This window comes from Schistocerca serialis, chromosome 9 (genome assembly GCF_023864345.2).
Source record: "Schistocerca serialis cubense isolate TAMUIC-IGC-003099 chromosome 9, iqSchSeri2.2, whole genome shotgun sequence".
NCBI lineage: Eukaryota > Metazoa > Arthropoda > Insecta > Orthoptera > Acrididae > Schistocerca > Schistocerca serialis.
Genome location: NC_064646.1, coordinates 491,060,517 through 491,078,745, shown reverse-complemented (window position 1 = coordinate 491,078,745; position 18,229 = coordinate 491,060,517). Strand labels below are relative to the sequence as shown.

Sequence of the window (18,229 nt, the reverse complement as noted above, 5' to 3'; positions counted from 1 at the left end):
GGGTTGCATTAACGATTTTCTAACCGATGAAGATGAAAGGAAAATGAAAGCTCAAGTACTTATCAAAAATAACATGAAACAAATATTAACAATGAACTGAAATCTCATTCAATACAGAGACAATGGCAGCATATAACACTCGCAAAACTCAGATGTTTTTGTGTATCACTTTTCGTAAGTGTATGCCTAGAACACTGAACTATCGAAATACTAATGCAATAATACACTGTAATTACTGTCTACAAGTAAGAGTCATCCGTAGTCTATTCGAATTTTCATGTTTGCATCTTGTGAATAATTTTAAGCAAAAAAGACAACTTGGTCTTTAAAGTACTTCATTACTATAACAGTCTCGGAGTGCCGTGTATTCATCTGTACTGTCCATCTGAAAAACTTACAACAGGCAAAGAAGTGTGCAAATTTTTGGGAGTCTATAAAGTAGAAATTGCATAAATATGGCTCAAATCAAACAATGGAAAATCTGGGAGCAAATAAGAATGGATTAAGAATGAGAATCAAAACAGAAAGCCTTAGGATCCCATACCTGGCTTTTGCTGATGACCCCATCTTACTGGCAAACGACATTCTTGAGGATTCTATGTAACTCCAAGCACTGTGTTTAATAGGGCTCTTTGTCAAAATTAAAAAGACCGTATTAATTATCAGTATCAAAGACAACCCAAAAGTGATTAGAGTCAGTGCTACGAAGAATATCAAGAGAGCTAAAAGTTTAAGGAGTGTTAGGGATTGGATCTCTCGAACAAAGGAAAATCAAACTAGACAGGGCATATCATGCTTGTAGAAAAATGAACACCTCCAGAAATCTATTGATGAATATCAAAGTAAGGCTGTCAATTCCCTATGCAGAACAGTGCCTATCCCTAACCAAGAAGATCCCATTAAAGTCATCTAGTGATGAGATAGGAAATTCCAGTGAAACATAGTGGGACCAAGGATCCTACCAGATGGTACCAGCCTAATCGTGAACTCTACCGGGATGACTAGCTTTACATAGCCAGCTGTATGTAATGGACCCCCATAGGTTGTCCTATAATATAATGTTGACTGGTATACTCTCTTTCAAATTCTGAAGGTGGCAGAGGTCAAATACAGGGAGCGAAAGGCTATTTACAATTTGTACAGAAACCAGATGCAGTTGTAAGAGTCGAGGGGCATGAAAGGGAAGCAGTGGTTGGGAAGGGAGTGAGACAGAATTGTAGCCTATCCCCAATGTTATTCAATCTGTATATTGAGCAAGCAGTAAAGGAAACATAAGAAAAATTGGGAGTAGGAATCAAAATCCACGGAGAAGAAATAAAAACTCTGAGGTCTGTCGATTGGAAGAGAATTGAACAGAATGGACAGTGTCTTGGCAGGGCGACGTAAGATGAACATCAACAAAAGCAAAACAAGGCTAATGGAATGCAGTCGAATTAGATCAGGTGATACTGAGGGAATTAGGTTAGCAAATGAGACAAAGTAGTAGGCGAGTTTCGCTACTTGGGGAGCAAAATAACTGATGATGGTCAAAGTGGAGAGGATATAAAATGTAGACTGGCAATGGCAAGGAAAGCATTTCTGAGTAAAAGAAATTTGTTAACATTGCGGATAGATTTAAGTGTCATGGAGTCTTTTCTGAAAGTATTTGTATGGAGTGTAGCCACGTGTGGAAGTGAAACATGGACCATAAATAGTTTAGACAAGAAGAGAATAGAAGCTTTCAAAATGTGGTGCTACAGAATGCTGAAGATTAGATGAGTAGATCATGTAACTAATGAGGAGCTACTGAATAGAATTGGGGAGAAGAGGAATTTGTGGCACAACTTGACTAGAAGAAGGGATCGGTTGGTAGGACATGTTCTGAGGCATCCAGGGATCACCAGTTTAGTATTGGAGGGCAGAGTGGAGGAGGGTAAAAATCATAGAGGAAAAGTTAGAGATGAATACACTAAGCAGATTCAGAAGGACGTAGATTACATTAGTTACTTGGAGATGAAGGAGGTTGCACAGGATAGTGTAGCATGGAGAGCTGCATCAAACCAGTCTCCAGACTGAAGAACACAACAACAACAACAAGAACATTAACATGCAATTACAGTTTCTGAGGATGGATAAAATACTAAATAATAATGATGATAAAAAATTATTTCTGCTAAACTATCATCCTATTTTCACAGTACTTAATCTTAAAAACTGCCAGCAATGACCTATATACTCTGTCATACAAGATTCCAGGGCCAGTCATGGCGTGCCAAACTCAGCGTAGGCTGGATGTGTGGCCCGCACGCAGGCCTCAGCTCAGTATTTATTTATTTATTTCTTGTTTCGTAGATCCAGTTAGTGAGTCAATCACAAGGATATGGAACGTGTCAAATTGTACAGGTTTCAATTTAAACTTACAATAAATACAAGGGCATTTCAATGGCAAATTGTACATAGTTTAAGTAAGACATACTATAAATACACTAACAGATACAATGTCAGCTAGATAACATAACTACCATTTGACAGAAAAAGGAGTTTCAAATAAAGGTTAAAGATAAGAGCACAAAGTTAAATCAGATATTAGACCTACAAGAATAAATACATGTACAGCCAATCTGTTGTTACAAAAAGTGTGCTAATGCCCAAATGCACAATAAAATCAATTGAACTACTTCTAGACATAATACGTTTAGTGATGGTATACATTTTCTTTCAGGTATTCATCCATAGTATAATAAGATTTCTCTGTCAGGTAATCTTTGAGAACTTGTTTAAATTTTGGCAGTTCTGTATGAACACATTTGATATGTAGTGGTAGAGCATTGAACAGCTTAATGCTGGAGTAGTAAACTCCTTTTTGTACCAGAGTGAGGCGTTTCATTTCTAAATGTAGACTGTTTTTGTTTCTGGTGTTATAACCATGGAATTTACTGTTGTCTTGGTAGATGGAATAATTTTTGCACACAAAGGTGAGCAAGGAAAAAATATACTGTGAGGCAGTTGTTAGGATACCTATCTTCCGAAACAAGTGCCTGCAAGAGTGTCTTTGATGGACCCCACACATTATTCTGATTGCTTTTTTTTGGATGGTGAAAACTTTTTTTGCAAGTGGTTGGTTCCCCCAGAATATGATAGCATATGACATCAATGAGTGGAAGTAGCCAAAGTAGGCAACCTTAATAGTGTCAACTTCAGCCACTGAAGAAATTACCCGTAATGCAAATGTTGCCGAGCTAAGTTTTTTACATAGATGAAGAATGTGAACTGACCAATTACATTTACTGTCTATGTAAGCACCCAGGAATTTTGTGTCTTCAACTTTCTGTATTGGTTGATCTCTACATTTTATGTTAATTTCATCGGGATTACTTTGTGATGTATGGAACCTCATATAATGAGTTTTATCTGCATTGAGCGAGAGACCATTTGAGGAGAACCAATTTAAGATGTCATTAAAAACAGTATTTGTAGTTTTTTCAAGATCACGATCAATCAAATCGTCAATTAGAATTGTGGTATCATCGGCAAACAGGGTAAATTTGCTGTTTGTCTCAGAACAAAGAGGAAGATCATTAATAAAGATGAGGAAAAACAGTGGGCTCAAAACGGAGCCTTGAGGCACACCACACGTTATCGTGCCCCATTCAGACGAGGCAGGTTCTCCAGAAGAGCCATTTAGCATTACAGTCTGCTTCCGATCCTGTAGATATGATTGCAGCCACAAGCCAACAGTACCACCTAAACCATAGTATTCTGCCTTTTTCCAAAGAATTTGGTGGTTTACACAGTCGAAGGCTTTCGTAAGATCACAAAAAATACTCACTGGAGACATTTTTTTGTTAATGGCTTCCAAAACTTGGTTGCTGAAAGAGAATATTGCCTGTTCAGTACAAAGACCGGCACAAAACCCAAACTGATTTTTGCTTAAGATACTGTGGAAGTTGAGATGGTCTACAATCCTCCTGTGCATGAGTTTTTCTAGAATTTTCGAGAAGGTAGTTAATAGGGATATTGGGCAATAGTTTGTAACAATCCTTTTATCCCCTTTTTTAAAGAGAGGAATCACTACAGCCAACTTAAGTCTGTCAGGGACAATCCCATCTTGTAGGGATGCATTGTATATGTTGCATAAGACGGGACTAACAAATTTATAACAGTGTTTCAGTATTTTACTAGAAATATTGTCCACACCAGCAGAATTTTTATTTTTTAATGATCTAATTACTCTTATAACTTCACTTACAGTAACTGGAGGTAAGGATATCTGTGGGATTCTGTTACTAATAGCTTTCTGTAGGAGGGACAATGATTCTTCCATAGAACCATTACAGCCTGTCTTCTCTGCTGCTCTCAAAAAGTGGTTATTAAATATTTCTGCAACCAACTCAGGTTTCTTTATGATACTGTCCCCTGTATTAATCTCTACCTGAGACATGTTCCCTGTTGTCCTGCCAGTTTCCCTCTTTATTACATTCCATATAGTTTTAATTTTATTTTCTGAGCTTTCAATTTCTGATTTTATGCACATACTTTTAGATTTATTTACAACCTTCTTGAGAATGCTACAGTAAAGTTTGTAGTGTTGTCATTTCTTTGGATCATTACAAGTCCTGAGAGAACTGTATAACATCCTCTTTGTTCTACAAGATGTTATTATCCCTGTAGTGATCCAAGACTTCTTGGCATTGCGTATATGACTATTTCTAACTACTTTTTTGGGAAAGATGGACTCAAATACAGAAATGAATTCATTTAAAAATGAATTGTACTGTTTCCCTATAAACTCGGCTCCAGTCTATCTCTTTTAGGCTATCATTGAATTTTTTAAGGCCCTGTTCATTTATTATCCTAAAAGATTTCCAAGAATGCTCGGAACTGTTGCACACACTGATGTAATTGAGCCTAAGCAATTGACCACCATGATCAGAAAGGCCAAGGATTGGATGTACAGTGATCTCATTGCATTTAGACTTACCTATAAATATATTATCTATCAGACTTTTACTGTTAACAGTAATCCTAGTTGGGAAATCTACTATTGCCATTAGATTATAAGACTCCATTAATGTACTAAATCAGCTTTACTATTGCTCTCATTTAGGAAATCAACATTAAAGTCACCAGTAATTATCAAGTTCTTGGACTTTGAGTACAGTATGGATAATAAAGAATCTAAGTGCTTAACAAATACATTCAAATCCCCTGAGGGAGATCTATACAGTGCTAACACTACAGCCGTGAAGTCATTTACAGTAATCTCAACACCACATACTTCAATTTGTTGCTCTATACAATGGCTCTTTAAATCTAATGCATTGTAAGATATGTTGTTTTTTACATAAATTACCACTCCACCTTTTTCCATTATGGTTCTAGAGTAATGCGCTGCCTGACAGTAACCACTTAGCTGTAACCTTTCAACATCTTTCACATGATGTTCACTAAAACATAATACATCAGTATCTTTTATTCCTTGTGGTTCCTCTAACAGAACAGTAATGTCATTTACTTTATTACCAAGTCCTCCCACATTTTGGTGAAAAATCGTCATTTCTTTGGAATTAGAGACAGATCTAAACTTTTGCCTAAAAAATTATCGGTAGCTACAGACACAGTACGTTCATTACTAACAATTTCCTGAAACATTTGAGTTTGAAACTGAGTCTGACTTGATGGTTGGAGCCATTCAAGTGTGATTGGTTCCAACTTTGGGGTACATTTGTGGACTTCTTCCAATATTTTTGTTTTTAAGAGGGTACCTAATGCTTTTTCTCCTGATCTGTTCAGGTGCATACTGTGTCTTGTAAATAATTCTCGTCCAAAACTGCTTACATCTACAACACAAGTATTTTTAAAATGCTTACACAACTTTGCTAACCTAGAGTTCGTTTGTGAGATAGCCTCATTTACACAGGACTGTGGAATTAAGTCATGTCTCTTTGGAATGTTCACAACAAATACCTTAGACTGATGAAGCGCCGATATTTTCTTCCTGAGCGACTGTATGGCATCATTCCCTTCGTTGCAGGCAACGTTGTTTGAGCCACCTATTAAGATCACACACTCGTCTTTTACTTTTTCAGGATCACACCCCGCTACAACTTCTTGAAGTTTAGCACCTGGCTTCACAATTCCACAAATATCGGCAGCATTAAAACTGCTTTTCACTATATCAGCCATGCCTCTACCATGACTATCAGCGAAAATGTGAAAACGATTTGTTGATGTTTCACTCACAGCAGACTGGATCACACCACTGCCACTTTCATTGCTGTTAACTGAACGTTGTGGCTTTGGAAGATCAAACCTAACCTTTTTCCGATAGTTTATCAGCACACTCTTCTTACGATTGTTTTCACTTTCAGTGAGACTATTACTAGAACAAAGTACATCAAAATTGTTTACATTCTCGAACCTCGAAACATTTGCTGTACACGAATTTTTAGTGCTGATTGTTTGACGCTTGTTGTGTACTACCTTCCATTCTGATGATTTATCAACGTCATTTTGCACCAATGTAGCCATGTTCTCGTGAAAGTTTTTGTCCTTCTGTCTGTCTTGAAGCAATGGATCCATGTTTCGCTTCGACTTCAGTTCCATATTTTCGGACTTCAGGCTGTCGATTTCTATTCTTAGACTGCTGATTACACATTGTAAACTAGCAATACGCTCATTATACTTTAATAATTCACTTTTGCAACTTACACACGAATTTTTAACGGCTTCACTGTAACTTATTTTTGGAGTAAAATCGCGGATATCTACACACGCCACCATCAGTCTGTCTTGGCTTTGCTAGTTCCTTCCCTGAAGTACTCGGTACAGTGCAACATTTCATTTAGTAGAACAGTGTGGCATATTTCGGTCGGCACAACTCTCTTCAGCCTGGCAGAATCATGGTTCAGTGCTGTTTACCCTTTGCAGTTTGTTCATGTTGTGAAGGATATTCACAGATACAGTGGCTGTTTCCACAAAAAGAAGAAATCTGGCACTCTAGTGTCATACACCTTTAAAAATTAATGTTGATGATGGAACAGAGGTATGAGAATTCTTAATATATGTTATGCAGTCATATAAATGACGGGTATTGCAAATTTGCTATGAAACAATATTAAAATACCACGCAAAAGAGTTTAAAGATTTAATTAACAATGAGTGAGCAAAAGATTACAAGGATAGGCAGATGGGATTCGTTGATCTGTACATCAAGAAGTATTGTGTTAAATTTACAGGTATGTAGGATGCGGAGAAATTGGCGATACAGATAATAAAATTTCTGAAGTCACATACATCATTCCACTTTTGGTTGCAACAGTTTTGCACAGAACTGAATGAAGAGTATGGAGACTTTATGTATTACTGCAAAGTAATTGTATAAGTCAAGCATCATGCCTTTAACAGCTTTTGAATTAAAAGCTCACAAATGTTGAATTTATGAAGGGAAAAGGAGTGCAGAACAAAAATTAGAACATCTGAATTGGACTGTAGATCTCACACTATGGGTGGACTTGACTGCAAACTGCCCACAGTAAGACAATGCAAGGTGAGGACCGTTCTGACAGAAACATTCCAGTTCCTTTAGGTCACTGCCATTAAGGATTACACGAGGTTTGAGGAATTTATTGTGGCCTTGAGAAAATTATATGGTTAGTTTTCTAAATGTTTTGAGGACACTGCCAATCTTACTTCTGTTTTCGAGAGTGTTTGTTGTTTCGGCTGAAAATGCACCTGCACATGTGCAGATGCAACTGACTTACCTGGAAGATAATTCCCTCTCTAATGATAAATCCTTTTATGTTAAAACTGCTCAGGACATCTACATTGCTTTCCTCAAGTAGTTTCCATGTCTCCATAATGAGGTTGCAAAAGTATTTTGATCGACATATTTATGTGAAATACTTTTTTCTGATTATGAAACTAAATAAGTCACAACTACGTGGCAACCCAAGTGCAAAAATCTGTGGGATTGTCTGCATCTGTCAGTATGCTGTGAGGACCGGGCGTGAGTCGTGCTTTGGTAGCTCAGATGGTAGAGCACTCGACCGCGAAAGGCAAAGGTCCCGAGTTCGAGTCTCGGTCGGGCACACAGTTTTAATCTGCCAGGAAGTTTCATATCAGCGCACACTCCGCTGCAGAGTGAAAATCTCATTCTGGAGTATGCTAACAGTTTGTACCAGATAAAAATTATATTGTATCTTCAGTGCACCAAATATAAATAATACTGAAAATTTGTTTTGTTTGTGACCTATGTGTTGAGAAATATGAAATATAAAAGCAAGTTCTATGCAGTGTGACTGCATGCCATTTAAATGAACCACATTCACAGTTTCCCCATCTGCCCCTCCTCTGGCTCAGACAGCTTGGCATGGCGGCAAGAAAGTACGCAGCGAGACCGAGTGCTATCACTCTCATCACAGCACGGATCACGAGCCAAAATCTTGGCAGCCCCTGCTATACTCCCATTAAAATTTGTTCATAACTACGGGTAGCCTAAAATGAATGTAGCTCTACTTCATGCAAAAGATTTTTCCATCTGAACTGTCTCAACCATTCTTCGTCTTGCCTATTAAAAATTCTACAATTGAATGGAGAAAGAAGAATACTTACACTTCAATTTCTCATCATCTTTTCCTCTAGTTAAAAGTACCAGACCACAGAGCAGGTCCTTAAAAACGATTCCTTTCTGTGTTCCGCCACACGCAGAAAATATGTACTGTGAACAAACACAAACAAAATAGCTCAAAAGGTGTCTCAGCATCACATTTCTGATACATTCTACATTTATTTATTTATTTAATTTTGGTATAAACACAAAAATATTATACAAACTATGTAACAGAATATATTATTTGAGAGGATCATATGAAAAATTCAGTTGATCTTCTACTGAAGTGTTACAATTACAAGGCAGATCCCAGCTGGAATTACTATTTTCTGCTGTTTCTCTATTGGCATGCTGAAGGATGGTACTATGCAAATAATTTTCTCTCTCTCTCTCTCTCTCTCTCTCTATATATATATATATATATATATATATATATATATATATATATATATATATATATATATATATATATATATATATATATATATATATATATATATATATATATATATATATATATATATATATATATAAAAATTGTAACATATACAATTGACTTCCAATAATTTTACAATCGATGATTTGGATCACTCAATTTCAAGTTTTTTCCTGGTCCCTTGAAAAATACTCTATAAACTGAAAAAAATCAACACGTGAAGGTCCATCCTCCTTGTGGACGTGGAACAGTGGCTGACAATATAATTCATGTAAATGGAGCAATGCAGCCATATTTTCAAAGTATTTATTGTTCAGACAACTGGTTTCAATGTTACATTTTTATCTCTTCAGGTCTTGTTTATCAAAAAACAACTCATATAATTACAATGTCTTTATGTAATAACGTTGTTTTTGTTCCTTTTTATGGTGTTAAAGCAGTTGTGGCATCTTTTTTTATCAATTAAGTTATTAGACACACACAATGTCACTATGTAAGTAGTGTTTTGATAATCAGGTCAGGTATAGCATTGAACCAAGTCATATGAAAAATAAATACTTCGAAAATTCAGCTGTGGTGTTCCATTTCCATTGCGGAAAAAAACAATGTGTTTTGGACATTCAAAGTTGTAGTTGCGAGGGCATCTCACCGACACTTCGTACTTTGCAGTCAGGGCTCCCAAACTCTCTACAATTTGAAGTCTCCTACTTCTGTGATTCCCACCAAAGTTTCTCCCCCCCCCCCCCCTCCTCCTCCCCCTCCCCGACCACTGGTCGTTTGTTTCTCCAAAATACATGCCATTCAGTCTGCATCTGCTTTCATACTGTGTTGTAGCCAGTGTTTCTTGAAACTGTGAAACGACATGAATGACAGAAGGAACAAGTATCTTTCAGTTAATGGAAAAAAAAGCTTGTTATTTAAGCTCTGGAGTGTGGAATTTAGAAAAATGATAAAAACAGTTCCCTACTTTACCATCTACGATGTCAATGATTTAAAAAAGAAAACAAAGATTGTGTCACCAAAAGTGTATCAGGCACAGGAAGGAGGACGTCACATCAAGATGGATTCCCCTGTCTTAAGGAATGCTTTACCAAGTGGATAAATGAGTGTAGAGAGCAAAACATGCCTGTGGATGGTTTCACGTTGAACGAAAAAGGCAGTCTCTTAGAATTGAAGGATTTGTGGTAAGTGAGGGGTGGCCCTAAAAAAAAGCGTGCGTGCGTGCACACACAAATCTGCAAAACAAAACCATTTTCAACAGAATAAAATAGTTTTCAACAAATTATAATTCAAACAAAAAACCATGGATGATGACAGAATTACTTAATGAAGGGCTGACCTCTGTTAGTAATAAAAAGGAAGAAACAAAATTTTACATTTCGGACAACTGCACCATACTTAACAATCCACCATCTTTGGATCACATAAAATTGATTTTTTCCCCACCCACATGACATCAAGATTGCAATCATTGGACCAGAATACAGAATTTTAAGACACTCTACTGCAGAGAAATTTTTTTTCCACTTGGGCTGGAGAGCACTGAAAAAGGTGAGAAGGTGTCATAACAGTTTTGACTGCTCTGAGCAAGATTGATGGAGTTTGGAAAAATGTCAGCTTCTCCATTCTATATAGCTATTTCAGTTTTTGTAATGCAAAGAAAAAATGCAGAACAGCCATCAGAGCCACAAGAATTAACGAATTCAATCCTGTCAGACTCAGTGTGGGAACTGCTACCTAGCTGTGGTGAGTCAACCTCTAAGGATTTTGTTCATTTTGATAATGACCTCAGTGTTCATGGTGTTCTAACTGATGCTGAACTGTTGGCTCATCAGGATGAGGACATGGAAGATGTTCTTGATGTTGATGTTGTTGTTGTTGTTGATGTCTTCAGTCCTGAGACTGGTTTGATGCAGCTCTCCATGCTACCCTATCCTGTGCAAGTTTCTTCATCTCCCAGCACCTACTGCAACCTACATCCTTCTGAATCTGCTTAGTGTATTCATCTCTTGGTCTCCCTCTACGGTTTTTACCCTCCACACTACCCTCCAATGCTAAATTTGTGATCCCTTGATGCCTCAGAACATGTCCTACTAACCGGTCCCTTCTTCTCGTCAAGTTGTGCCACAAACTCGTCTTCTCCCCAATTCCATTCAATACCTCCTCATTAGTTATGTGATCTACCCATCTAATCTTTAGCATTCTTCTGTAGCACCACATTTCAAAAGCTTCTATTCTCTTCTTGTCCAAACTACTTATCCTCCATGTTTCACTTTCATACACGGCTACACTCCATATGAATACTTTCAGAAATGACTTCCTGACACTTAAATCTATACTGGATGTTAACAAATTTCTCTTCAGAAACGCTTTCCTTGCCATTGTCAGTCTACATTTTATATCTTCTCTAGTTCGACCATCATCAGTTATTTTGCTCCCCAAACAGCAAAACTCCTTTACTACTTTAAATGTCTCATTTCCCAATCTAATTCCCTCAGCATCACCCGACTTAATTCGACTGCATTCCATTATCCTCATTTTGCTTTTGTTGATGTTCATCTTATATCCTCCCTTCAAGACACTGTCCATTCCATTCAACTGCTCTTCCAAGTCCTTTGCTGTCTCTGACAGAATTACAATGTCATCGGCGAACCTCACAGTCTTTATTTCTTCTCCATGGATTTTAATACTTACTCTGAGTTTTTCTTTTGTTTCCTTTACTGCTTGCTCAATATACAGATTGAATGACATCGGGGACAGGCTACAACCCTGTCTCACTCCCTTCCCAACCGCTGCTTCCCTTTCTTGCCCCTCGACTCTTATAACTGCCATCTGGTTTCTGTACAAATTGTAAATAGCCTTTCGCTCCCTATATTTTACCCTTACCACATTTAGAATTTGAAAGAGAGTATTCCAGTCAACATTGTCAAAAGCTTTCTCTAAGTCTACAAATGCTAGAAACATAGGTTTGCCTTTCCTTAATCTTTCTTCTAAGAAGTCGTAGGGTCAGTATTGCCTCACGTGTTCCAACATTTCTACGGAATCCAAACTGATCTCCCCAAGGTCGGCTTCTACCAGTTTTTCCATTCGTCTGTAAAGAATTCGTGTTAGTATTTTTCAGCTGTGACTTATTAAACTAATAGTTCGGTAATTTTCACATCTGTCAACACCTGCTTTCTTTGGGATTGGAATTATTATATTTTACTTTGAAGTCTGAGGGTATTTCGCCTGTCTCATACATCTTGCTCACTAGATGGTAGATTATGTTAGGCCTGGCTCTCCCAAGGCTGTCAGCAGTTCTAATGCAATGTTGTCTACTCCCGGGGCCTTGTTTCGGCTTAGGTCTTTCAGTGCTCTGTGAAACTCTTCACGCAGTATCTTATCTCCCATTTCATCTTCATCTACATCTTCTTCCATTTCCATAATATTGTCCTCAAGTACATCGCCCTTGTATAGACCCTCTATATACTCCTTCCACCTTTCTGCTTTCCCTTCTTTGCTTACAACTGGGCTACCATCTGAGCTCTTGATATTCATACAAGTGGTTCTTTTCTCTCCAAAGGTCTCTTTAATTTTCCTGTAGGCAGTATCTATCTTACCCCTAGTGAGATCAGCCTCTACATCCTTACATTTGTCCTCTAGCCATCCCTGCTTAGCCATTTTGCACTTCCTGTCGATCTCATTTTTGAGACGTTTGTATTCCTTTTTGCCTGCTTCATTTACTGCATTTTTATATTTTCTCCTTTCATCAATTAAATTCAATATTTCTTCTGTTACCCAAGGAGTTCTACTAGCCCTCCTCTTTTTACCTACTTGATCCTCTGCTGCCTTCACTACTTCATCCCTCAGAGCTACCCATTCTTCTTCTACTCTACTTCTTTCCCCCATTGGTGTCAATTGTTCCCTTAAGCTCTCTCTGAAACTCTGTACAACCTCTGGAAGATAATTAAGTATAATTGCCAAATCCAGTCACACTGAGCGATGCAAGGTCATCCTGTACATATCATATGCTCCTTTGCCATCAGAACAGAAACACGCAGTGATTTCTCCTCAGCTGTCATCATTATCGAGCAGGACTATGCTAGATGGAAGTCTGTCTCTCATAAGGAAATCACAAACTATTTTTCAAAATGACTTACCAGTTTCATTGGTATGTTTTTCCATGTACTGTATGTATCATAGATACATATTACTTTGAACATCATTAAGATACATATGAATGTACACATGTATGTACTACAATTTACCGTAAATCAAACTTTGTTTATTTGAAATTTTTCCTCTGTCCCTTTCAATAATGTGAATTCCTATTATTCTGAACTGTTGGTAATTTGAACTTTTCCCTCAGTCCCTCGAGATTCAAATTATCAAGAGTCTACTGTGCTATACAAGAAACACTAATTAATTAAATCATAACAAATTTGTAACTTTCACAGCATTATTCCAGAACATGAAGAGGTCTTGCATAGTTCAGAGTTTTGGAATCAGCCAGAAATGTGATCAAATTATGAAAGTTTGTCGGACTGGAAAAATCAAGAAACTGAAAGCAATATTAATGCCACAGCTGAGAAATAATTTAAGCATAAATAAAAATATTTGGCTCAGGCCGATACTTACATTGTAGTAGATGAGGGGCAAAGGTGAAGATGTGGAGAGACTAGTGAAGATCATGGCCACCAAAAGAATTGCTAGACCTGAGGAAGTGTTGTATAGACAATTCCTTTCTATGTAATTCGGAGTTGCTGGTGTGACACACGTTACACTCAGGTATTTGTATCAGTTGAATCATTCTACCAGAAAATACTGATATTGTAGTCATAGGATATCACTTTTTTTTCATTTTGTAAAGTGCACAATTGTATACATTCTTGAACATTTGAAGTTGGACCACTTCAAAATCTTATCAAGACCTGGCTGAGTATTTTTGCAGATTCTTTTAGACTGTGCTTCATTATAGATTACTGCATTATCTACAAAAGTTTGAGGTTACTATTGTCTGCAAGGTCATAGATATACAACGTGAACAGCAAGAGTCACAACACACTTCTCTGGTGCATACCTAAAGTTACTTTCCTTCTACTTGTGTTGATAACCGACTTCTCCATCCGAGATAAAGTGCTGTGTCCTTCTCCCAAAAAATGTTGAATCCATTACCAGTTTCCACATGATATCCCATTTGATCATACTTTCGACATTAAGCTTAAGTGTGGTACAAGTCAAATGCTTTTTCTAAGTCAAGAAATACTGCACATCTATCCGATTGCCTTGATCCATGGCTTTCAGGATGTCATGTGATAAAAAAACAATTTGGTTTTTGCGTGACCAACACTTCAGAATACATGCTGATTAACACGGAGGTCATCCCACTTGAGATACCTCATTACATTTTATCTCCTAATTCATTGTAGGATTCTACTACAAATGATATAGACAATCCCTGGATGTGAAGAAGCTAGTGAAGGAGACATAGATGAGTGGATGGCAGCAGATGGGGCATGTGTGGAGAACCTTACTGACTCTGATTTTGTTACTGCTGTGACTCAAGACCAGGAAGAAGTGGACTGCTGTGACGGAAGCAGTGCTTTATTTCTAAAAAATAGTTTGAGGGTACGCCAACAGTGGATATAATGCAGCGAAAATTACTTATAACTGAAGCATGGGATACCACCCGTCTGCTTTTAGTCATGATGTCATCAACATCATCATGTAGCGGGACCGTAGAGAGATCCATCAGTAGCTCGGTGTTTGAGCGTCTGCATATCCGTTTAGCACTACCATTGCCCGCTATTAGCGGGTGAGGGCCATACATGCATGTTGAACTGGCTGCCAGCGATTCAGTTGTCAAGAATGGTTGCCGCATCTTCAAAATGCTTAAAACAGTCAATGACATCGCTTTTCCCACCAAAAACTGCACTGATATCATTCGTATTGCAATTACCAACATGAAAAAATTAAATAAAAATTTACGTCCATGAAATAAATCTTTGGCACTCTTCCAAGTTCTCAACATTGTAAAAAAATTATTTTGTCGACGAAAAAGTTTAGGGGTACGTATCCCCCAGCGTTCCCCCAGAAAAACAGCACTGGACGGAAGTGACAAGGAGCCTGAAGGTGACAAAGGAGACCTGGTGCCACACAGTGATGCAGCAGAAGCCGTCGACTTCGCGCTACATTATTTGGAGCAACAGCCCACTGCTACACCTGCTGATTTGATGTTTATGAGACTATGGCACACCCATGTGTCGTAACAGTCTTGATTTTACACACACACACACACACACACACACACACACACACACACACACACACACACACACACAAAACAAAACAATGACTGAGTTTGTGTCATCTAAAAAGTTGGGAGAAAATGTCTGCTGTATTTTAGTAAGTTTGACAGCTTTTCTTTCATTGTTATGCATTGTTTAAACCTAATATTTTCTTCCCAATTTTTCTAATACTTGTTTACTGTACTGTTTAAATTAAAATAGTGTTTATGTACAGCAGTTCATCGCACAGTTTTCCATACTTAGACTAACATTTTTCATGTTCGAATTAGCGGGACTCTGCTGTACTGTGTGTGTTCTATCTCTGTACACACGACAGTGTCATTGTGCCACGAGTCAAATCATATGTCTGGTTTCAATAGACTCAATCCACACACCGATTTTCTACTATGTTGCTTCAATGATAGTTAAGAAAATAGATCTGTCAAATGGGCCACAACTACTACACAAGGTAAGGAAAGCTGTGGGTGTACAGTGCAGTCAGAAGGACGTCTTATGCACTTCACCAGAAATGATAGAAAATAAATAATTCCAGTAGGCCTATATCCTCCACATGCAATGTCGAAATGACATAATAAACAGTAACTAATAACACATGTGACTTGTCAAATAAAACAAATGGCACTGGAAGTATTAAAGCATTCTTTCTTAACCCCCGATAGCTAGTAACATGACTGTCACGTTTTCTCAAGCAAACATGCTAACTGGGAGCTTTACATCATGTTACAAGCTTACCCAAATAAATAAAGAATGTCGAAGAAAGAAAATGTCAGATGTAAAGAAACATGCCGATTTAAATGGCATGTAGAAAACAGTGCCACAAAGGTTACCAAAATCTGAAGAGCTACGAAAGTTTATTAATAATATACGTAGTATTCTAATTCATTTAACATTGCTTTTCTTATACCTCATTACAAAATTCCCATTTGCTAACTTCTTTTATAATTCTAATGGTGTTTAAAGCTGTAGGGTCCATTGCTTATGTTACCCCAGAACATAACCTCACACTTCAGTAAACTGTATGTTTCTATATTGTAGACTTTCTTAAGCATGTTTTACATGTAACAATATTTAGTTTTCTGTTTAATATTTCTTCATGCTTTTGCTTCTGTTACAAATCTCTTGACACAAACATAAAACTACCACTGTTCCTATGTCATATTTCACAGTTTCTAAGGGTCTAATTTGTTAAATGGAATTCAAGTACCTCTTCTGGAACTGTGTAGCCTTCCAAAATAATATATATTTCAAAAAGCAATCACAAGACTGCACAGCACAATCTAAAGTCATTTTCTGGCAACAACCTAGAGAGGCTACCTCCGAAGAAATGTAAATGTCTTAAGATAAGGTAGAACAGTTTAATCAATGAACACGTATACAACTTTGCAGTAAGCAATAAACACTGGGCAAACGGAAGGTATTCTACTTAATAACAAAACTATAAACAATTTATGGAACTTTAACGAGTAACACTAACTGTTTATTACTGTTCATCCAACAACACAAAATTAACAGCCCATTATTAGCAGGTGAAAGTCTGTCTCTACTCAACGTAATCATCTACATACCTCTGCTATCTGAGTCGGTACTCCATCGCCCAAGACATCTTTTACGAAAGACTGCTTCGTTATGCATCCATTTACGGTAGAAACACGTTTAAATGCCTCCTTCAGTCTTTTCAGCTCTGCTTCTGTCACTGTAATCAAAAATATAATCAAACGTCAAACTTGTCCAATGTTTACGTTTTAGAGCATCTTTAGTTTGACGATAACAGGACGTAAACACATACCACGCTTAGCTGCTTCTTCGTATGTTATACACAGGGGTTTTGAATCCTTTGCCCCCATTTTTACCAGAAATAACTATTTTCCTTGTTCTACAAATCGCAAATACCTCCTAAGTCTTCGATATTTATGTACGTCGCACACCACTTGTCATCCATTACGGATAAGCCGGAGTAATAATTACATTGCAAATAGAAATTATTACGTAATATATTTTTTTGTTCATTGTCTGCACCTGAAATAATTTCAACACAGTTAACAATTTACAGTAAGTACCACTTCCCTTAGCAAAACGTCACGACGATTATATTCCCACCACAGATGAAACAAACAACATTAAATGTACTCTCTGCAAGGCACCTGTTTTGATGTACTGTCAATTGGGAAACGATTGGTGCTGAAGCATGTCACACAAGTCATGATTTTGACAAACAATTTTCCCCGTCATGAAGATGATATGATAAACTATAAGTCCCATATTCCACTGTTTCTTACAGTTCGTAGAAATACTTCCGCCGCAACATACCTAGGGATTTATGTGAAAGGGATAATTTAATTTACGTCGCAAAAAAAAGAATACGGGGACTGAAAGAACTTAAATCATCTTACTATTAATATGAAGTGCTTATTTTCTATGAGTACAGATTATGTTTACGTAAATTATAAGCTCGCATCATTTTAGATTAAGAGTGTCTTTGCCAGTTTTTTCCAGTTTCTCTTGACTAAATTAAAATAATATCCCTTCGATTTGCGGTGCATCAAAACACCAGTGATAAATTTTAATGTCCTCACTTCAATGCCTTGAAGAAGATCAGAGTGAAAAAGTATCTTTGGCTTCTGTAGTGTGTGCCGTGTGGGTTGAGGAGTCTGCTTTGGGTGGAATTGAGAAAGACTAAAATCCCACTTGTTTTGCCATGACTGGAATTACAACTAAACTGTACCAGTCTGTGTTTCGGCGAACGTCGACGTTTGCATTAACCATCATGTTGAGTGCATTTGTGTTTGAAAGGACATTTGAACTTGGATCAGCCTGGACGTTCGATTACATCAACAGAGGCGTAAGGAATTTTACCTTATAACTAATGTCTTCGTTTATTTTAAGAAATAATATTTACAGTAGATAACTTCTTTTGTT

General features: G+C 37.3%; 1 protein-coding gene across 1 annotated transcript in view; it reads right to left on the bottom strand.

Annotated features, from left to right (window-relative positions):
• The window catches only part of LOC126418980 (ubiquitin carboxyl-terminal hydrolase 32), a 245,455-nt gene extending 228,090 nt beyond the window's left edge, over nt 1-17,365 (bottom strand). The window contains exons 1-3 of the mRNA XM_050086028.1: nt 17,100-17,365; nt 16,879-17,006; nt 8,593-8,698 (exon numbers count right to left, since the gene is read on the bottom strand). Of these exons, the coding sequence (XP_049941985.1) occupies nt 8,593-8,698; nt 16,879-17,006; nt 17,100-17,157 (292 nt within the window). The 5' untranslated portion in view covers nt 17,158-17,365. The remainder of the gene's footprint in view (nt 1-8,592; nt 8,699-16,878; nt 17,007-17,099) is intronic.
• Nucleotides 17,366-18,229: the final 864 nt, after the last annotated feature.